This window comes from Oryx dammah, unplaced genomic scaffold (assembly GCF_014754425.2).
Source record: "Oryx dammah isolate SB20612 unplaced genomic scaffold, SCBI_Odam_1.1 HiC_scaffold_28, whole genome shotgun sequence".
Lineage (NCBI taxonomy): Eukaryota > Metazoa > Chordata > Mammalia > Artiodactyla > Bovidae > Oryx > Oryx dammah.
Window position 1 is genome coordinate 65,091,019 of NW_024070212.1, and position 23,000 is coordinate 65,114,018.

The window sequence follows — 23,000 nt, forward strand, 5'->3', positions numbered from 1 at the left end:
ATACACTGTTGGAGTATATTTTCTGACCCGCAATCTGGACTTTATAGAATGGTATGGCATTCCCCTCTGTAAACCTGGGCAACTTCGTTTCAGATACAAGGGCTAATGAGCACAAGCATCTGAAGGGCGACACTTGATATTTTCCAACGGAGGGGACTAGGGGAAGGAAGGCATTTCAACGGGATCTTGTCAATCAGGCCAAGGCTGATGTTTGGGGGGAACTGTGAGCTGGGCTGCAGGAGTGAGTCATGCCCTGGAGCTTTAACTGGACCATTTCCCGTTTCTATTTCCATCCAAAACCTCCCTTCATTTTGTTTTGTGGCTTAAATCCAGGGATTTATTTATTTAATTAGAGAAAAGAAAGCTGCTTATTGCCATCCAGAGTCACGTGCTGTGGTGTGTGCCTCTGTGGAGCCCAAGGACGTGAGGAGATTTCAAGACAAAATCAAATAATCAGGCTTTCTAGATGGAGAAAGCAGCCTTTGACTTGGGTGAGTGGGAAATCTATGAAGCTGATCTGAGACCCTCATTAGGCCCCAGAAGCAAAACTCTGAGAATAGAATTTTAGAGCCAATGAGGTGCACACACACATGTGTGCATGTGGGCATGAGCGTGTTGGGAAAAGAATGGGTTGGACTTTTATGAAGCGAAAGAGAGCCCAAGTAACAGATTGGGACGAAAGCCTGTCTACTCTCCAAATCTGTCCTTCAGTTCTTGAGCAATTACCTGGACGTTTCCTGAATCTCGTCTAATACCCACAAGGGGAGTATTTTAAGAGAACAACCAGTGGCTTTTATATTTTCATATGTAACTGTGGAACACATAGGAAATGGAAAAGAACCAACCTCCTAAGTGCTTTCTAAGCAACAGGAACTATTCTCGGTGCTTACAACTTCAGCAAATTTAAACTAGCTCACAAGGCGCTAGTGTTAAGTCTTTAGTGAACAGATGAGAATCCTGTGTAAACAGCACACTAACTGCTCAGTGTGAAGAGAGCTTCCTCAGCAATTGTGCAAACTCAAAAATATGGTGTCCTCCCACTTACAGTCAGTTTTCAACATGTAATCAATGCTGATAATATCAATGTACAGCAACCCTTTTTCCCCATGAAGAGTGAAAGTAAACCTCATGATCTTACCCCAAAGGAGCTCCAGTTCTGAATCAGCTGAGTCAGAATGTACGAGGTTTTCATATCTTTAATTGAAAACCAGGTAAGTGGATTTGCTTGAAGAACTTACCCTTCTTGTTCTGAGACTTGATATAAAAGTCCTGCAGTTAAGTGATCAATATACAAAAGATTTTTTAAATAAGAAAACTAAAGGCCAGCGAACAGGAGCTATGATTAAATTTCTGGGGTTTCACCTGACTTCTCACAGGAAAAGTAATCAGAATATTTCTGCTCAGCTGTCAGCGAAACAGATCGTAAATTAGGAAAGTAGTTATATCACCCTGGGATTGGCACGTTTTGTCTCCTCTTTCTTTTTAGTTCTATGAATTTATGAACCATAAAATAGTCGGCTGTTTTAAACACTGCCCAGATCAAGTGTTTTTCCTGAATTTTCCCACACTATTCAAAACATTGCTTGAGTTTCATTTTTCATGAATTGGCGCCATGGGGCTCCTGGGACAAACCCAAGCTGCCACTGAGTGGTTTATGCTGATTGTGTGGGCCACCTTCTTCCTCTCTCACCCCCTTCTCTGTTCAACCACAGGGATCCCTATTGCCAGAGGAGAGGGGTGTTTAGAACTTGTGCATGTCTGTGGACAATCATCAGATGGGCTTTTTCAAAGTCAGGATCATGAAAAAGGCTGCCCCTGGGGAGTTGTCCACTTCACTGGTCTGGTCACATCACACATTCCTTCTCACTCTCAAGGCCTTGGAAAGAAGGAGGACAATGTACACCTTTACTTTAAGGACGAGCTTTAACAAAAATACAAGGATGATTCATAATCTGCACATTGATGACTGCTCTCTTCACAAGACTTCCCAGGGTAACAGCAGTCTGCCCATTTAAACTTGCTATTCTCTTTCCTTCCTTCTCCTCCTCCCAATTTTGTCCAAAGTTTACATTTGACTAGCAGATCTTTTCACAGACATGGAAAAAAAACAAACTATCCTTTCTAAAAGTGACCTTTCTAAACAGATCTGATCAGCCATGTCCCTGCTTGAAATGACTCTGTGGTTCCCTTCCTTACTTGCAGGACTTAATTCAAACTTCCTCGAAGAAGCTAGGACTACCCAGCATACAGTAGCTACCAGCCACATGTAATAGGATTTACAAAATGTTTCAAGTATTTGGAGGTACAGAACTTGGGCCTGGAGAGGCAGATAGATAACAGTTTCAGAAAGAAGAAGACATTTGAGCTGGGTCCAAAGGGAGAGTAGACATTCAAGCCAGATGGAAGGGAGGGGACCGAGGCTTCGGAACACTTGAAATGTGGTCAGTACACCAGAGGAATTAAGTTTTTGATGTTCTGTAATTAAAATTAACTTTAAAAACTAATACTTGACTCAGCTATTGGAAAATTAAAAATATATTTGAACAACGAGTATGTGAAATCTACCTTTTCAACTGTAAATTTTATGAAATACAAATACCATTCTAGTATTTCTGATGAAATTTAGCATGTGAATTGAGATAGGCTTAAGTACCAGATTTTGAAGACAGAGATTAAAAAAAGAATGTAAAACCATCTCAATATTATTGTTTATATTGATTACATGTTAAAATGATAATATTTAGGCTATATTAGGTTAAAGAAAATATATTGTTAAATTAATATGACTTGTTTTTTGTTACTTTTTTTTTTCCTTGGTGAATGAGAATACTAGGAAATTGTAAATTACCTACTTGGCCCAGATCATATCTCTACTGGACAATTCCTTCTAGAAAATTTATTGCATAAAGGAGGAATGAAGCCTTCACCTTGCTTCTCAGTCAAGTCTGCCACCACTTTAATCCATCCGTGTGCATTTCATCCTGTGCTAGCATGACTGGGCTCTTTCTCATGTCAGAGCCTCGGTCCCCTCCCTTCCATCTGGCTCGAATGTCTACTCTCCCTTTGGACCCAGCTCAAATGTCTTCTTCTTTCTGAAACTCTTATCTATCTGCCTCTCCAGGCCCAAGTTCTGTGCCTACAAATACTTGAAACATTTTGTAAATCCTATTACTACATTTACAACCATGCTGTGGGTGCAGAATTTCATGCGTCTCTTTTCTTTCTGAATACCCAGCACTAAGCACCCAGCATTTGGACATTGGAGACACCCCATGAATGTCTGTGGACTCTGGCAAGGACCCGGATGGAACAGCGCCAATTCTCTGCTGGTAGAATCCATGGCGGTGGCTCCTGGGAAGGTTCTCGAGAGGGGATTGGAGCCCAGAGAAGGGACTGCCCTGAGTTGGTTAAAACAAAGCCTGCCCATGATGAAAGCAACCAGAGAAAGACAATTAAGACTGTGTTCAGAAGAGAACAAAGGTCTGGTATTCTCTTCCGCCTGCTGTTCTGGGGGGAGACAAGCCTGCAGTGAGCACAACTCTTTTCAACAGGACCACAGGGGTGCAGAGAACGCTGGGCCGAATCAAAAGCTCTTTGTGGGAATCTACTGAAAGCCTGCTGATCAGAAGGGTGGTGGAGGGTAGAAAGAAGATTCTTTCAGGCAGAGTCATAAGGAATGAATTTCTTAAGTCTCTCAGAGACAGACGGGAGATTTATGCCTCATTTGCCAAGCGAGAGGACAGAACCTCAGGGTTCCCCTAAGTCACTCACTCTCTCCTTCATGCACCTTCCTTTCTCCGGGGCCAGTGGGCAGGAAAGAGGGTTGTCTCCAGGTCCAGGTTGCTAGGAGCACTCAAGCAGGGCAGGTCCAGACTGAATGAGAGGAAGCTACAGACTCAGAACTGAGAAGGAAACTCAGCTGAGGTGGGGCCTTGACTAAAGAGGCCAGGCATCCAGGACCGGGGAAATCCCAAAGATTTTCTATGTTTCAAAGAAGTCTCAGTGTAACAGAGAGAGAAAGGGAAATGAGTGGGAAATGAAATATCTATTTTGAAGAAGGCCAAAACAGATATTTTTCCTAAAGAGACATACAGATGGCTAACAAACACATGAAAACATGCTCAGTGTCACAGATCGTCAGGGAAATGCAAATCAAGACCACAGTGAGACATCACCTCACACCTGCCAGAATGGTTACTATCAAAAAGACACAAAATAACATATTGATGAGGACGTAGAGAAAACAGAACCCCTGTGCACTGTTGATGGGAATATAAATTGCTACACACGCTGTGGAAAATAATATGGATGTATGGATGTTCCTAAAAAAATTAAAAACAGAACTACGACATGATTCAGCAGTTTCACTTCTGCATATTTACCCAAAGAAAACAAAAACACTGATGGGAAACCATACAGGCACCACTGTTCACAATAATCAAGATATGGGAGCAACCGAAACATCCATCAGCAGATGAACAGATAAAGACGACGGGGTACTTATACACAGTGGAATACTACTCGGCCATGAAGAGAATGACAACATAGATGGATCTAGAGGATACTGTGCTAAGTGAAATAAGTCATGACAGAGACAAACAAAACAAAGTGAAAACAGACTCACAGACAGAGAAGAGATGGGTGGCTGCCAGAAGGGTGGGGAAGGGGAGTTGCTGGGCTTGGGAGAAATTGGTGAAGGAGATTAAGAGGTCTCTACTTAAAATAGCTCAGCAGTCTCTCATACTAGAAACAAAAGCCTAAATGAGTGTGTTTATTTACTGTATAGTTAGTAGTAACCAAACTAAATGAGAAATAAACTGGTTGAATAAATTAGATAATATGTTAATATGGAATGTTAGTTACTATTAAAAAGAACCATTTCTGCAACATGTATTGACTTCCAGATGCTTCAGACATGTGTATAGGATGGTAGTATTTTCATGAAATCAGAACTTTCCACCATAGAAGAAGTATGTGTTGATTAATGTCAGAAAGAGGGAGAGGGAGAGGGGTGGCAAGGGGAAGGAGTTCACTTCTTGTTGGTAGATATAGAGAAGTAAAGAAATAAATAGCAAAACATGATAAATACAAAGAAGGAGAGAGAAACGGTGTTTATAAGAGCACACAGGAGGGACAATTCATGTATATTTTGAGTTTCCCTGGTGGCTCAGATGGTAAAGAACCTGCCTACAATGCAGGGGACCTGGGTTTGATCCCTGGGGCGGGAAGATCCCCTGGAGAGGGGAATGGCAACCCACTCCAGTGTTCTTGCAGAGGAGTCCACAGGGTCACAAAAAGTCTGACACAACTCAAGGACTAATATTTTCACTTTCATTGTTAGTTTAAACAGTATGCAGTATGTAAGAAAACATGGTTGCTATCAATAAGAGCAGAAAGTCATGAAATTAGCACAGGTTTAGACTGGAATAGCAACAGCATCAGATGAAAAGAATCAGCTAAGGTAAAAATACAGAAAAACACAAATGAGAATTAAAATCAATGTTGGTAGCTGGGAAGCAGGGGCAATGGAGTAGAAAATTGAGCTGGGTAACGTGGAAGACAACTTTGGGATTTTTCCTAGAAAGTAGACAGAAAAAAATTGAAAATAATGGAGTGGTTTATAGATAGAAAACTGAGCTGTCTAGTCCAGAAGTCACTGTTGCTACTAAGCCCTTGAAATGTACAACCACAAAATGAGCTGTGCTGCAAGTATGAAGTACACACCAGATTTCAAAGGCCTGATAAAATGTGTCACTTGTTTCCTTTTCCTTTTAAAATTATGGCTATTAGAAAATTTAAAATTACACATGTGGCTCACATTAAATTTCTATCGGATGGCACTGGGGTAGAATAGAAGGAAGAGATCTGTGTGTACTTGAGAAAAACAAGAAAGAGTGGTACATAAAAAATACTTATAGAAAACGTTCTTGAGTTAAAACAAAATTATCATGCCATTGAGGATAAGCGAAAATCAGACCTATATCTGGACACAAGTTTTGAATTATGTGGAAAGACATTAAAACATTTCTTTAAAGATACAAGTTGACAAAGTTTACTTCCAAATTTGTTTTGGCCTTTCAACACTAAATGGTTGAAAACAATTGATAGAGAAATATTATGACCTAAATTTGATAGAGAAATATTATGACCTAAATTTTAGATCTAGTGAAATGGTATTTGATGTATAAAACCACCATAACAACTCTCCTGGACAGTCATAGAGAGATTGAACTAAAAATTAGTTCAAATTATTTTAGCCAATTGAAAGAAGAATTAAAATGAAGGATTCAAGCACAGAGAATTCAAAGGACAATTTGGGGTTTTCCTTGCCTCGTATTAGACTCCAGTCTTAAGAATCCAATTGATTTAGGGCTATTAAATGGATTGTTATATCCAAGGGGTAAAATTTGATCCAATGCTGCCTTCTGCTTCCACTTCTTTCATGGAAGTTCCAGCAATGACATTTCTCATTCTTTATCCCTCAGTTCACAAGAAGTCTCCTGCCAGGTTGGATGACTACCCAGAACAGTAAATGCATACAGCTATATTTCAGGACTTACTAAAAATGGCTAAACTATTTATGAAGTTGGGGCATTTTAGCAGAAGAGCTGCAGAGCGAATAACTTATTTTCTCCTTTGTAAATGCCAAGTTGCCAAGGAAGTGGATTTTCTGCATCTGTTAAGTGCCTGTTTAATGAGTCACTGGCCTCTCTTTTTATTTTCTAAATTGATTAAGACTAATAAATAACCCAGGAACAGATATCATCTATTGTTAGGACTGCTTCCTCTAGAGCTGGGGGATGTTTCTGGGCTTACAATGCCAGGAGCAAAAAGCATTTTAAAAGTGAAGAAACAGAATGTAAGAAGGAAGGAAGAATGTAAGAAGTAAGAATGTAAGGAAGCAGAATGTAAGAAAATATATCAAAATGTTTTCTTTGTTTATCAATGTTTTATCTTTGGGGGGAATAACTCTGGGTAATTTTTATCTTTATGCTCTTAAATTTTCTAGTTTCTTTTTTAAAAGCAGCTGTATCCTTAGCAAAAGGAGAGGTTTTAAATATAAATTTATACACTTCTGTACATGCCACTTGAGAAAGTTATTTCTGGAATTTCTGCCAGTTTACAAGATCTTTTCTTCTGGGAATTTCTTGTTCCCCACCCAATTTTCAGGGACAAGTCCCAGGCAACCAGGCAACCATAGTTTTATTAGTCTGATCTTAATTCAAATGCTACCTCCTTAGAGACTTTTCACCAGTAACAACCCATTCTGTTTTGTTTTTCATAGAGCTAATCTTATCAGCAATTCTTTTCTTGTCTACTGCTCTTTTTTCAGTGAGGGATTTTTAGTGCTGTGTCTCTAGCACCAAGAATCTGACATGAAGTGCGCACTCAGTAAACAGCCACAAAACAGATGAAAAAGCCCCACGTGACCCTACCTGCCCAGCCATAGCTGGTAGGACCAGGGACAAGAGAAAGCAAGGCCAGTCAGAATAATTCTCTCTGGAATTTGGACCTGTTGTGGGAACATGAACGTGGAAGCTGTATGTTTGCCATATTCTAGCTTCTGGACCAGAGAAAGGGAAAAATCAGGATGCGAGAGAGAAGAAGGGGAAGACAGGTGTGAGGAACAGAAGGGAGCCTGGTCCCAGAGGCCTCCTGGACCTGTTTCAGCCCTGGTTCACATCACCTTACAAGTAAGATCCATGTTTCAGGTTAGGCCAGCTGTTATCTACAATCTCATGAATATACCTGTGGTCAGCATCATGCTTTAAAAATTCATAGCACTTCGTTTCTTACATGATAGTATACATGTTTCAATGCCATTCTTCTGAAGCGCCAGTCTATGTTTGATACAGGATACAGGATGATCCAGAGAGATGATATGGGGTGGGAGGTGCGAGGGGGATTCAGGATTGGGAACTTGTATACACCCGGGGTGGGTTCATGTCAATGTATGGCAAAACCAATACAATATTGTAAAGTAAAATAAAGCAAAAATAAAATAAAATGAAAAATAAATAAATAAATAAATAAAATAAATAAAAATAAAAATTCATAGCAAAAAGATATGAAAGAAACAATCAGGAATGTTTGCCCCTGAGTTATGGGACTACCTACTTTTTTGTATTTTCTAAAACAGAAAAGTATGCATGACTACAAATATATATATGTTGGGTTTTTTTTTGTTTTTCCCTGAGAAGCATAGAGTGACAGACTTAAGGTATTCCAGGAGATCCCATTCTGTCCATTCATTTTATTCTGCTGAAAGGTTTAGCAGTGAAATGACTCACCAAGTTCCCAAAGTGAATACGCACCTCAGTGACTCTGGCTTTCTTACACTCAAACCAGTATTGTCTCCACCAGGGAGCCTCTGGACAGTTACTATGTCATTCACTTTAAAATGCTATATGCGTGCTAAGTCACTTCAGTTGTGTCTGACTATTTGTGACCCCATGGACTGTAGCCCGCCAGGCTCCTCTGTCCATGGGATCCTCCAGGCAAGAACACTGGAGCGGGTTGCCGTTTCCTTCTCCTGACCCAGGGATCAAACTTCAGGCTCTTAGGTCTCCTGCACAGGCAGTCAGCATCTTTACCACTATCGCCACCTGGGAAGCCCATCAAAATGATTCATTTCAATTATTTTTTCAATTATAAATTCTCTCACTCAAGGTGAAAAAAGCTTTCTCCTATGGGTCAACTCTAGTGAGTTGGGTGAGACTACCTGTATTGCTGTGTCAATAAAGTTTTTTTTAAAGATTTTTTGATGTGGACCATTTTAAAAGTCTATTGAATTTATCACAATATTGCTTCTGTTTTATGTTTTGCGTTTTTGGCTGTGAGCCATGTGGGATCTTAGTTTCCTGACCAAAGATTGAACCTGCATCCCCTGCATAGGCTGACAGATTGCTTTTTAAAAAAATTTAATCCTTTTCCATCTTTTCGTTTATCTATTTATTTTTGGCTGTGCTGGGTCTTTGCTGCTGTGCAGGCTCTTTTCTAGTTGTGGTGAGTGGGGACTACTTTAGTTGTGGTGCTTGGGCCTTTTCATTGTGGTGGCTTCTCGTGCTGGGGAGCGTGGGCTTGAGGGCTCTTCAGCTTCAGTATCTGTAGCTCCTGGCTTCTAGAACACAGGCTTAATAGTTGTGGTGCACGGCCTTAGTTGCTTGCTCCATGGCATATGGGATCTTCCCGGATCCCTCGAACCTGTGTCTCCTGCACCAGGGAAGCTCTGCAGGCAGATTCTTAACCACTGCACGGCCAGGGAAGTCCCTGATAAAATTTCTAAGGCAACGTCCAGAATGGATAGGAAAGAAGGGCCACAATTGCCTAATGATGTCTGTTTTGAGTGCAAGGAGGAAGGGAGTGACATGGACGAAAGTTCTAGTTCTTTCTTAGATGCAGCAGAAAGCTGATTTTATTAGAGGGGAAAAGGGAAGGTCAGAGGGTCCATTTGGACCACATATGCTTCTACCACTGGGTTTATGTTACAAGGAGTCCTAACTTTTACATCATTATATCATGATGGCATAACGAAGAATAAGGCAGTGGCTCTATAAACTTGGTTTTGTTTTTTACTTTTGTTTGAAATTCCATTGCACTTTTCCAGATAGTTGGTGGCAAAAAGGACTAGCATTAGGCGGTGGGCTTCCCCGATAGCTCAGGAGGTCAAGAATCCCCCTGCCATGCAGGAGACACAGGAAATTTGGCTTCTGTCCCTAAGTCGGAAGATCCCCTGGAGTGGGAAATGGCAACCGGCTCCTGTATTCTTGCCTGCAAAATCCCAAGGACAGAACCTGGCAGGCTGCCGAGTTGGACATGACCAAGCACACACACACACACACACACACACATCAGGCAGTAAAGGTGTCAGGGGATGGATGGAGAGTAAGCATAAGTGGGCAGCACAGGTTAGAGGAAAATGTTTTTGGAGGGTGGTCTTTTTCTGGCTGGACTGTTTCTGTGGCTCTAATTCCTAAAGAAATCTCACTGAGCCACTACTGAATGGTCTCACTTGAATCTAGAAGTTTATTCACCACCCCCATGTAGTTGAAGAAAACTCCTTACATGATCCAGGAGCCCACCTGGAGGGTAGCAGTCCTGCCGTGGGCTCAAATACCAATGAGACAGGGAGGGGTACTAAGACTCCAAAGAGCATCTCAGGAACAAGATGCAGGCTATCACTTGAGATCAGGTGCTGATCAAACTGGTGCTCGGAGACCAGGCAAGAGTCCAGAAGGCCAGAAAACACAAAAGGCCAGAGGCTTTCACCTTCTCCCATACAGACCAAGCCAGCCGGCTCCTCCACCGCTTCTCCAATCCTCACCTGTGGCCTGAGCTGCTGGCAAGCCCCAGGGGGCACCTACAAGCCAGTCTCCCGTCCCTGGGTCCCTGGGCAGGCACGAGGCCCCCCTGCACTGACTCTGCTCCAGGTCGGGGAGGAAGCCTGTTCATCTTGGCAGCTACATGGGGAGGACAGCCCGGGGCAGGGGCAGGGATGAAACGACTTCCTCCAAGAGGCCTTGGGGGAGTCCTGAGGGCTGGAGCCCACACTGCTCTGGAGTCAGAACTTGGAGTGGTTTTAACTATTTGCCAAAGGTTCGTACTCGTTACCTCACCACAGACCCAGCTGCCAGCATCTCCAAAATGTGGGGGAAGCTGAAGAGCTGAGCCACATGTTACGGGAAGCTCCCTTCCCCACTAACTTAGCTATTTCTAAGGAGGATCCCAGAGATCAGCTGTATTGGAGAACTCGGTTAGCCCTGTGTCCACATGCCGATCATTTGTGAGCATGTACAACTTAGGCTAGAAAGATACAGGAGAGAGATAAAAGGCTTTCCTGACTCTGAAAGTGGCTAAAGTCTTAATTCGGGATTTTCTCACCTCTGTAAATCTTGAAAGAGGAAGAAACCCTTTTCTCTCTGGATAATTTCCATCTGTGTTCCAGGTGGCATGAAAATCATGAATCCTGAAAGACCTTTGTCACCTGAATTATTAAGACCCTGCCCTTTTATGATATACTTTTTTTTTTTTGCTTGTTTAAAGATCTAAGTATTTGTTTTATGTGGCAACCAAGGCTACACGAGGGGCTTTCCTGATAGCTCAGTTGGTAAAGAACCTGCTTGCAAGACAGGAGACCACAGTTTGATTCCTGGGTCAGGAAGATCCACTGGAGAAGGGATAGGCTACCCACTCCAGTATTCTTGGGCTTCCCTTGTGGCTCAGCTGGTAAAGAATCCGCCTTCAATGTGGGAGGCCTGGTTTTGATCCCTGGGTTGGGAAGATCCCCTGGAGAAGGGAAAGGTTACCCACTCCAGTATTCTGGCCTGGAGAATTCCATGGACTGTGTAGTCACAGAATTGACTATACCATGATGGACTGTATAGACCATGGGGTCACAAAGAGTCGGACGTGACTGAGTGACTTTCACTTTCAAGGCTACATGAAGCACAGCAAATAGGATTCGTCTTGTACATTAAGTCCTAGTAACTGGAAGGAGCTGCCTGTTGTACTGTGCTAAGGCCAAGTCAAGGTCCTGAGGGAAAAGCAATGATGGCTTAGCAGTGGCTGCTGTGGGTGAAAAAGGTGGGGGTGATGTCCCTCATGTCACATACATGACATCTCTGAGTTAAATCATGGGACACCTCTCAGATACTAAACAGAGTTAAGTTCTTAAGGGTATGGAAAATGGACAATTAACTGGCTCAGAAGATAAGATTTCATTATCAATGGTTTTCCCCAAGGAATCAGTCATGTAGCTCCCTCCAAGATACATTATTGGTTGAAGCTGTTTCCTTTTAACTTTCTGGAAAAGCAGATACTAGCTGTCTACTCTCTCTCCTCTGTGTTGGGTTCTGAGGGTTTGGTTCCTGGATCCATCCCACCTCCCGGTGGTCTCCTGGCCTAATCTTCTTGGGATCCATTCCCCACTAAGCTGATGGAGTGAGCTTTGAAAGTGGAAACCCTGACTATGTCTGTTCCCTTCAGTAGCTCCCATCATTCTCAGGACAATTATTTGCTCCTAGGACAGGTTCCCCTTGATCTGGTCCCCTGCTTGCCTCTCCACACCCACCTCTCTCTCTTTTTCTTGGCACTTTATGTCACAGCCAAGCTCCTTCTGTGTGAAGTGCTCTGCTCCCCTCATTGCACCCCCACATTGGGCTCAGCTTAGTTCTTCTCTGGTGGCCTTCCTTCTGTCTCTCTTTAGATCAGGTTAAAGGGCCCTCAGGACGTACTCTCTGCTCATTTTCACTCCATATTGTGATCACTGATTTGTCTGTCTCCCCTACTAAACCCTGGCTTCCTGGGTGGCTCAGTGGTAAAGAATCTGCCTGCAAGGCAGGAGCCATAGGAGAAATGGGTTTGATCCCTGGGTTGGGAAAATCCTCTGGAGGAGGGCATGGCAACCCATTCCAGTATTCTTGCCTGGAGAATCCTGTGGACAGAGGAGACTTGCGAGCTACAGTCTATGGGGTTGCAAAGAGTTGGACACGACTGAAGCGACTCAGCACACGTGCACGCCTACTAAACCCTAGGCTCTAGCAGGCAAGGGCTACATCTTCTTACCTGCATCCAAACCATCAGGCAATGGACGGCCCATAGGAAGCGCTTGGTACATATATATCAAATGAGAGAATGAATAAAATTGGGTAGTTTCCCCAAATTCATGAACTTTACTCAGCATGGATTATTGCTCATGATCATTGAGCTGACCACCCATTTCCTCACTGTTTTACCTCATCTGCTCTCCTGGCCCCATATACTGCTTCTCCTAGCAACACTAGTTATTGCAAGAAATTGAGTCAGCCAAGTGCCAGTGAGGAATTATGCCAAAATTTAGACATTCAAAGTTGTTGAATTTTAGATCTAGATGAGACCTTTCGGATTCTCCTGTGTAGCTGAGGTCTGAAAGTCAGAACTAATGCCTTATCCCTCATCCTGTCCTCCCTCCCTCCTTCTTGGAAAATGGAGCAACCGTATTGGCTTCTGTAAACATCGTATGACCAGCTTTTCATGGTCCATGTGATGAGTGATACAAAAAGTGAAGAGTCTAAGGGACCCACATGCTGGCCCCAATTGGGCAGCTGTATGCAGTTCACGGATGTGAGAGCTGGACAATAAAAAAGGCTGAGTGCTGAAGAGCTAATGCCTTCAAATTGTGGTGTTGGAGAAGATTCTTGAGAGTCCCATGGAAGGCAAGGAGATCAAACTAGTTAATCCTAAAAGTAATCAGTCCTGAATATTCATTGGAAGGACTGATGCTAAAGCTGAAACTCCAATACTTTGGCCACGTGATGCAAAGAGCTGATTCACTGGAAAAGACCCTGATGCTGGGAAAGATTGAAGGCAGGAGGACAAGGGGATGACCGAGGATGAGATGGTTGGATGGTATCTTTGACTCAATGGACATGAGTTTGAGCAAACTCCGGGAGACGGTGATGGACAGGGAGGCCTGGCATGCTGCAGTCCATGGGGTTGCAAAGAGTCAGACGGGACTGATGGTGATGGACAGGGAGGCCTGGCGTGCTGCAGTCCATGGGGTCGCAAAGAGTCAGACATGACTGAGCAACTGAACAACAACAACAATGCAGTTCTAGTTCCAAAATCCCTAAATCTGAAATTTCCTTTTTTCTTTATTTTTGAAAAAAAGTGGGTAGTTGGCTCATTCTGGGGGCTGTGTGGGGGCTCACCTTATGTAGCTGGGTTTTTGTCTCATAGTAGGCGACCACAGGGATGGAGGCCCGGTAGTAGGCCTCCAGGCGCTTGGCGATGGTGGTGGTGCTGCCGTCTGCCTGCGGGCTGCTCCGGCTCCGCTGCAGAAGGCGGTTGGTCATGGTGTCCGCTGAGCAGTCCATGCAGATCACCAGGTGCGGGTCTCCAATCTGGGGATGGGAGAGGGCGGCACAACATGGTCAGAACCGCTACCCTGCAAGGTTCTGGAAAGGCCTGCGCACGCTAGTTCTTTCCTTTCTTGACCTGCTTTCTCTTGAGGTTCCAGGCCTACAGTGTGACACAGCTGGGACAGGATATCCCAGCTCCTCATTTCCAGGTCAGCGACTTTCCACAGAACCATCCTCAGCTTTTAGGTCACCTCATGTAATGGAGTGGCTGTGTAGAATGCTGCCCAATGGAGTCATAATCTGTCCTCCACAGCAGGGTGGCGGGGGAGGGGGGGTTGTGTGTGTAATACTTCCTGCTGTCAGCCTTTCCTGACTTACGGAGGCAAGTTAGTCACCTCTTCCTTTGTCCACCATTATCTCTTATACCAGCCACCAAGAGCACAGTGTGGCTGCATCTGGTACTATGTGGAGGTCAGTAGAGTATAATGGTTGAGCATACAAAGGTTGGAGTCACGCTGCTTAGGGTCAAATCCTGGTGTAGCGACTTGTCTCCAAGATGGTCTTCATTGGTTTCTTGCCTCAACGTACTTTAAGCTCTTCCCGCACTGAGACATGGTGACTATTCTTCTACCTATTTGAATCTGAGCTGGACTGTACCTATTTTGACAGACAGAATATAGTGAAAATGATGTCACCTAGTTTTGGAAGCAAGATCATAAGAAGTTTTGCAGTTCCTGCCTGGTCAACCACCATCTAAGATGTCCAACGACTCTCACTGATAAGCTGGGAGGAAGCACAAGCTAGCCTGTTTGAGAGGCCATGTGGACAGAGATGCCTGACCAGTCCTTGGCTGATCAGACATCCCAGCCCCTGCTCCAGACCTGTCTACTTAGTCCTACCCACTATCTGACTGCAACAGAATAATGGAGCCCATCAACCCCCAGAAAGCTATTAGAGAAAATAATAAATTACTAACTGTGTCTCTCAACTTCTCTGCACCCCAACTTTCTCATTTGTATGATGAGGATGATCACAGAATTGCTGTAAGAATTAGGTGGCTCAATAGTAAAGCACCGCCTGCCAAGCAGGAGATGCAACTTTGATTCCTGGGTCAGGAAGATCCCCTGCAGAAGGAAATGGCAACCCACTCCAGTATTCTTGCCTGGAGAATTCCATGCACAGAAGAGCCTGCCAGTCCATGGGGTTTCAAAGAGTTTGACAGGACTTAGTGACTAAATGGCAGCAGTAATGTAAGTAGATTGCTTAGGATAGAGCAAATTGTAAGTATCAGCTACTATGCTTATTGGAGTCCCAGGTGGCTCAGTGGTCAAGAATCTGCCTTGCCAGTGTAGGAGACACAGGAAAAGTGATTTGATTCCTCAGTTGGGAACATCCCCTGGCAGAGGAAACAGCTACCCACTTCAGTATTCTTGCAGACAAAATCCCATGAACAGAGAAGCCTGGCAGGCTACAGTCCATGGGGTTGCAAAAGAGTCAGACACGACTGAGCGACTTAGCATGCACTATGCTTATTTCCCATATGAGCTACAATCTCTGTGTTCAGAGGTTAGGAATGCTCAGCTCCTGGCCCCCAAGGCCAAGGAAGAAATGGATAGACAGGAAAGTGAAGCGATGAGCTCTACCATGATTCTAAGAGGCTGACTGCACAAGGACAGTAGCTGGAAACAGCCCACAGGGCCCAGGGGTAGGGCCTGGAGGGGGTGGGGCGGGGCGCGGGGTGGTGCAGAGGGAGTGTGCAGAATGACTGAGGCATGGGTATATCCAGCCTTATCCAGTAGGTAATAAAAAAGTTTGTTCCTGAATGAATGATAGTGATATGATCAATAGCATGACTCTGTCCATCTCCCCATCCTTCCAATTAAAGGCTTCTTTTGCTTCTGATGCCTCTGGAAGACACCAACCTTGTCTCTACTACCAGTCCCAACTCTGGATCAGAAGGAACTGTTGCTCCCTTCTGATCTGGCAATGTAAATGAAGTCTTACTGCTCCAGCATGGAAAGCCCTGGGAGGGATGGGAACAAAGTCACGGTAGGGGAGTACTTCAGGACAACACAGAGTCGTAAGTTGTCTGTGTTGTTCCATGATTTATCTTCCCACTCTGAAGGAAGTACTTTAAGGAACAGAGTAGAAAAGTTCTCCAAAATCTAAAAGGGTGAAATAAACCTCTGGGACATGTCATCTAATTTTTCTGGCTTTATTAATTGGAAGAAAAAAAAGAGCATTTGAGCAGTATGAAAGCTGGGTGAAAGTTTAGAAGACAATGACCTATTTCCACCAGCAGAGGGCAAGCTTGAGAGGCAGGCTAGGGTTTAGTTACAGAGTTTGGCTTCTGGAACAGTTTCTGACTGGGGTTGTGTTTGGAGACTAGGCTATTTTTCTTATTGTGGGGATTTTCAGGCCACTCATGGGGACACAAAAGACAATTCTGGGACTCATTTAGGTACAAACAGAGATTATGTGTGTCTGAGCAGGATCTGACCATAAATAAGTGCAGGACAGAGAGGTTGATTCCCCCAGGAAGTATGGGCCGTGGACCAGCAGCTCAGGGTTCATCTGGGAGCTTGTTAGAAATGCAGAGGCTCAGGCACCACTCCCGACCTGCTGAGTCTGCATTTTAAGAAGATCCCCAGGTGATTCTTCACAAAATAAGACCTTGAGAAGCAGCTCCACCAAGCCATTTCCTCCTGCCAAGCCTGGGGTTAGACCTGACCTGTCTCTCCTGGAGTCAGCACTCTCTTCTTACATAAAAAGCTATCAAGCAATCATTCTATTTTAAAATGGCCTGTATAGATTTTAAGTTTTAGAAGTTTTAATGGAAGTGAAAGTCGCTCAGTTGTGTCTGACTTTTTGCGACCCCATGAACTATACAGTCCATGGAATTCTCCACGCCAGGATACTGGAGTAGGTAGCCTTTCCCTTCTCCAGGGGATCTTCCTGACCCAGGAATTGAACCAGGGTCTCTGCATTGCAGGTGTATTCTTTACCAACTGAGCTATTGGTTTTATCAGCAACTTCAGGGAAGCCCTAGAAGTTTTAGGTTTACGTGAAAATTGAGCAGATAATACAGAGAGTTATCATATATCTTTCCCCCTTCCTGGTTTCCCCTATTATGTCTTTCAGTGCAGTTCAGTTCAGTTCAGCCACTCAGTCATGTCTGACTCTTTGTGACCCCATGGAGTGCAGCATGCCGCAGGCTTCCCTGTCCATCATCAATTCCCAGAGCCTACTCAGTTTCCTCCAGGGGCTCCTCTGGACCCAGGGATTGAACCTGTGTCTCGTACATCTCCTGCAACGGCAGGAGGGACGTCCTAACGTAACAATACTGAAATGTTAACTGAAGCCCATAGTTGACACTAAGGTTCATTCTTTGTGTTGTGTATTCTGTGGGTTTTGACAACTGCATAATGTCATGATCCCACGTTATAGTAATGATATGTAATAGTTTCACCCTTCTAAAAATCTTCTGGGCTCTTTCTATTTAATTCCTCCCTCTCTCTCCTCCCTAACCCTGCAACTACTGATGACTTTACTGTTCTATAGAATTGCCTTTCCCAGAATATCACATTGTTGAACTCATACAGTGCACGGCCTTTTCAGGCTGGCTTCTTTCACTTCGCAATGTGCATTTAAGTTCCGTCCATGTCCCTTCATGGTTTCAGAGCTCATTTCTTCCACTGATGCTTTTAATGCCTGAAAGTTTTTGAAAGATTTGAATGAAACACCACTTAATTATTTTTCAGAATGCTTTGGTATATTCCTTTAGAAAGTTCCTTGGAGTAGCTCTGCCTCTTTTACCCTGGACCATGGTTAGTCTCTAACGTCCCACGGGTGGGAGGGCAGAGAGCTCAGTCCTTGTCTGGATGAACCATAGAGACTTACGGACAACTCCGTGTCCCCAGTGACCACTCCCCTGCTGGCTCCCTGGAATTCTGCCCCAGCAGCATGGCGTTCTTCATGGTCTTTGGGTATTCAAGAGACCCTTATTAGAGCACACATGCCCTTGAAAAGGCATTGAGATGTGTAAGAACATTTCGGCAGCTGACATATTGTGCCATCTTGCTAACGGGAGGAAATGGAGACCTACACAGGTCAACTTGCCCAAGATCACTGAGGACTAGTTAGTGACAGTTTTGAGTCTGCTGTGCGTAACTCCAAAAGCTTGGCCAGGAGAGGAGGTGGGGTAGGAAAAGAAGTGGACACTTCAGAGGCCATTTCATTTTATTTTGCAAACTTGCTCGTGCTGTCTCTGGGGCTCTAATTGGGATCAGCATTCACCCTGACTGAGAGCAGCCCACCAGGATGAGGATGTCAGCTGACCTGTGATGATAATTTCAGCAGGTGGAGCACGAAGAGGCATTTACCCTCCCTTCTCTGCCAGGGAATGGCAACATACTCCAGTATTCCTTCCTGAGAATCCCTTGGACAGAGGAGCCTGACGAACTAAAGTCCATGGGGTTGAAAAAGAGTTGGACATGACTGAGTGACTAACAATTTCATTTTCAGGGCTTCCCTGGTGACTTAGATGGTAAAGAATCCACCTGCAATGTGGGAGACCTGGGGTTTGATCCCTGGGTCGGGAAGATACCCTGGAGAAGGGAACGGCAACCCACTCCAGTTTTCTTGCCTCGGAAATCCCATGGAGAGAGGAGCCTGGCAGGCTACAGTCCATGGGGTCTCTAAGAGTTGGACACGACCAAGTGACTAAGCACATGTAAACAGAATTACTGACCCTGTAGACGAAAAGTGTTATGAGACAGTGAAGAGCAGTCAGGCAGAGGGATATACCATCATTATCCACACATCCAGGAAACTCATCTTTGTAGGCTGGCTAAGGGCAGAATTTCAGCTAAGAACCTCCTGGGAGGGAAAGGAAAGAGCTGACCCGTGCATTTTACTTCTGTTAATATGTGTTTAGTTTGGCTGCTGTGGAGTAAATGTTGAGTTAACATAGGAAAGCATTTCGTTCTCACTACAGGGAGTTGGGCTGAGTACACACTCTCCTTGAGATGATAATAATCTATAAAGTGGGGATAATAATATCTCTTGAACATTATTGTAAAGATTAATATAATGATATAGGCAAAGCATATAGTTCAGTTCCTGGCACACTTTAAGTGCTCAAAAAATAACAGTTATTATTTAGATAGCTACGTATTCTGTATGACTTTAACTGCATGAAAATAGGTAGAACAAAGACAGAAAGAACAGACAACAGGTTATTTCTGGGTGGTTAGTTAGTCTTTGTTTTACATTTTCCTGTATTGTCTCATATCTATATAATTTCTATTTCTATAGACAGAAAAAATACATATAATTTTGGGGAAAAAATGGCAACAATTTATTGAACACCATATGCAGGCATATACATATGTAAGGCTCATTTCAAGGATTTCATCCAATCTTCCCAGCAAGCACTGAAGCTATTTTCCCGTTTTTAATTGAACTATAGTTGACGTACAATATTATGTTAAGTTTCAGGTGTACTACATGGTGATGTAATGTTCATATACATTATGAAATGATCACCACAGTTTTTACCATCTGTCCTTGTACAAAGTTATTATAATATTACTGACCATATTCTCTATGCTGAATATTACATTCATGTGACTTATTTATTATATAGCTGGAGATCTGCCCATTCCCCGACTCCCTACCTTCTGGAAACCTCCCATTGGTTCTCTGTATCTATGAGTTTATTTTTGTTTCATTTTGTTTGTTTATTTTTTTATTTCACACATAAGTGATATCATACAGTATTTGTCTTTCTCTGACTTATATAGCATAATAATCCTCTAGATGTATCTATGTTGTTGCAAATGGCAAGATTTCTTTTTTTTTATAGTAGTTGGAGGTATTTATTTTCTTTTTAAAAAAATAATGTTATTTATGTATTTATTTTTGGCTGATCTGGGTTTTTTTGGTTGCGCAGGCTTTTCTCTAGTTGTGGTGAGTTGAGGTTCCTTTCTAGTTTCGGTGCATGGGCTTCTCGTTGCAGTGGTTTCTCTTGTTTCTGAGTGTGAGCTCTAGAGCTCATGGGTGTCAGTAGCTGCAGCTCTGGGCTCTAGAGCACAGGCTTGATAGCCATGGGGCAGGGGCTTCGTTGCTTTGTGGCAGTGGATCTTCCCAGACCACAGATCAAACCTGCGTCTCCTGCACTGGCAGGCAGATTCTTTACTACTGAGCCAGCAGGGAAGTCCAGCTATTTTCAATCTATATTTTATAGAGGAGGAAATTGAACCATGTATAGCTAAATGACTTGTCATGGACATATGAAACCAGGCTCTGAATACAGGTCTGTGAACACAAAGTCACTATAACCAGGAGTTCACAAATGTGATGAGAGATAGGGATGGTGGTTAGAAACCCCAACTCCTCTGTATTACCTCTCTTTCTCTTTCACACACATGCACACACACACACACACACATACACACAGACAACCTTCCCTTATGCTTTGCTGGATACTAAAGGCACAGATATTTAACTCACTGGGGGTAAAACCAGGCTTGGGGACAGAAGATAGGGTGGTAACAGAGGAATCACATACAGGCTTAGCCCTAAGCTACGGACATGAGTTAGCGTTTGGCCTTTAGCAGTGTTATAGCCAAGCAGCCCCTCAAAGGACCTGCCTCTCAGAGCAATAAGCTACAGGTATGCAAAAGCATCAGCCTGACTAACTAAACTGCACTTTTTCAGCAACAGATGGTCTCAAGCATCAGGCACATCAGTCTCTGGGACATAGAGAGGCTGCTGAGATGTGTGTGGGTTGGGAAACCATCCATAGGCCCGAATGGGCTTCAAACAGAGTTGCAGGCCTGATAGGTACACAAGGAACACTCACTGTGCTCCCAACCAGGCTGATTACTCTGAATCTCTGGGGTGAAATTGTTCATCTGTATTTGTCTTTGCCAAATTTCAAATGAGTTGCTTGCCGGTAATTTGGAGGGTGCTGTACAAACGATGGGGTCCCTTCAGGGCATAAGTGAATCAACAGCGGCTCACTCTGTGCTTGTAGCATCTGCAGCTTTGTTCGTCTGGTCAGGCTTAAAGCAGGTGTTTGTTCTGGAGGGCGGCATGTGTTCTCCTCACATGAGCTGAATTGATATTAGAATCTTCTAAATTGCTGTATCCAGGGATAAATTAAGATCACGCTGGATCTTGGTGAATTTGTGCCAGCAGAATGTGAAAGACTGTCTTCATAGACATCTCACTTGAAGGTCATTGGCTAGGGCACTTGTATATTTTAGCAATGGCTACATGAATTTTAGCATTGATTGAAACTACACATTTATCACATTGGTGACTCTTTCTCACTCCTAAGTTCTAGTTAGGAATGTCAGTGTCTCTTCTCTGACACTTTCTAAAACCTGTCTGAATGGGGCCCATAGTGGCAATGGAAGTTTTGCTTTACATCATGAAGACTGTATGGATGATTTGAGTTCTTACTTACCAATTAGAAAAGTTAGGAGAATTAAGTAAGAGAAGAAAGGAGAATAAAGAACATAATTTTGTTGTTTGCACACAGTAGTCTATGGGGTCGCACAGAGTCGGACACGACTGAAGCGACTTAGCAGCAGCAGCAGCAGCAGCTGACAAAAACGATGCTTATTTTTACCCTACATCTTATTTATCACACTTGGCCATTTGGGGGTTTCAGAAGAAAAGTCTACTACCACTGAGAGCAATTAAAAAGAAGACATTGAAAAGGATGTTTTCCCCAGCACTTCCAAGCAAGTTCGTGACCTGTCCTGACCCTCCTAAAGACCCTGCTAGGACTTTTGGACCTTAAATTCACAGCCAAGGTCAAGTGTGAAATATCCTGGTGGGGTACAGCCATCATGAAGCCTGAACCTCAATCAACATTGCTGATGGGAGGCCTTTAGCACTCATCTCCCCCTCCCCCCTTTTAAGGTTTTGCTCCCTTGTGTTTTAATGTTTACAGAATGGCCAATCCCCACTCAGCAGGGAGCCCCTCATGGGCCCAATCACACCTTCCTCTTTTCTGAATTTCTCCTCACCCCTTGGATTTACACAGGCCCTAATTCTGAAGTGGTGCAGGAAAGATGCCTTTATTCCTCAGTTATTCAAGAGTATTCCCAGGAGACTTGTTCACGACCTAGATGCTGGCTAGATCAGAACAAAAATGTAAGACAGTCCACAGAAGACTTAATATTGTTAAGATGTTAAGATGTTAATACTGCCAAAGTGATCTACAGGTTTAACACAATCTCTATCAAAGTTCCAAAGGCTTGTTTCTTTTTTTTTCAGAAATAAAGATAATTTTGCCCTAAAATTCTTGTGGAATCTCAAGGGACCCTGAATAGCCAAAGCAGTCTTGAAAAGAACAAAGTTGGAGGGCTCACACTTCTTGATTTAAAACCTTATTACAAAGCCACAGTAGTCAAAATACAGTGGTACTGGCATAAAGTCAGTAATTTAGATCAATGGAATATAATAGAGAGCTCAGAAATAAACTCTCACATATATGGTCAAATGATTGTTGACAAGGATACCAAGACCATTCAGTGACGAAAAAAAGTCTTTTCAGACAATGGTGTTGGGACAACTGTTTATCTACATTCAAAGAATGGAGTTGAATCCTTATGTTATACCATATACAAAACTTAGGTCAAAATGGATTAAACTGCTAAATGTAAGAACGAAAACTACAAAATTCTTAGAAGAAAACAGGGGAAAATCTTCACAACACTGGATTTGGCAATAATTTCTTGGACACAGCACCAAAAGCACAGGAGACAAAAGCAAAAATAGATAAATTGGTTTATATAAAAATCATAAACTTCTGTGCATTAAAGGACACAATCAACAGAGTGAAGAGGCAACCATCAACTCGACAACAAAACCCAACCAACCCAGTTAAAAAAACAGGAAAAAGACTTAAATAGACATTCTTCAAAGAAGACATATTAATATAATTGGCCAGTGAGCACATGAAAAGAGGCTCAACTTCATTAATCATTAGGAAAATGCAAACCAAAATTACAGTGATATCCATTAGGATGGTAACTCTGAAAAAAACAGACAATATGTGTTGGTGAGGATGTGGGGAAACTGAAACTCTTGTACATTGTTTGTGGGAATGTAAAATGGTGCAGCCACTACGGCTGACAGTATGTA

General features: G+C 43.3%; 1 protein-coding gene across 1 annotated transcript in view; it reads right to left on the minus strand.

Annotated features, from left to right (window-relative positions):
• AK5 (adenylate kinase 5) overlaps positions 1 to 23,000 on the minus strand; it is a 261,478-nt gene that overhangs the window by 4,330 nt on the left and 234,148 nt on the right. Inside the window, exon 13 of the mRNA XM_040232542.1 lies at positions 13,689 to 13,880. Within this exon, the coding sequence (XP_040088476.1) occupies positions 13,689 to 13,880 (192 nt within the window). The remainder of the gene's footprint in view (positions 1 to 13,688; positions 13,881 to 23,000) is intronic.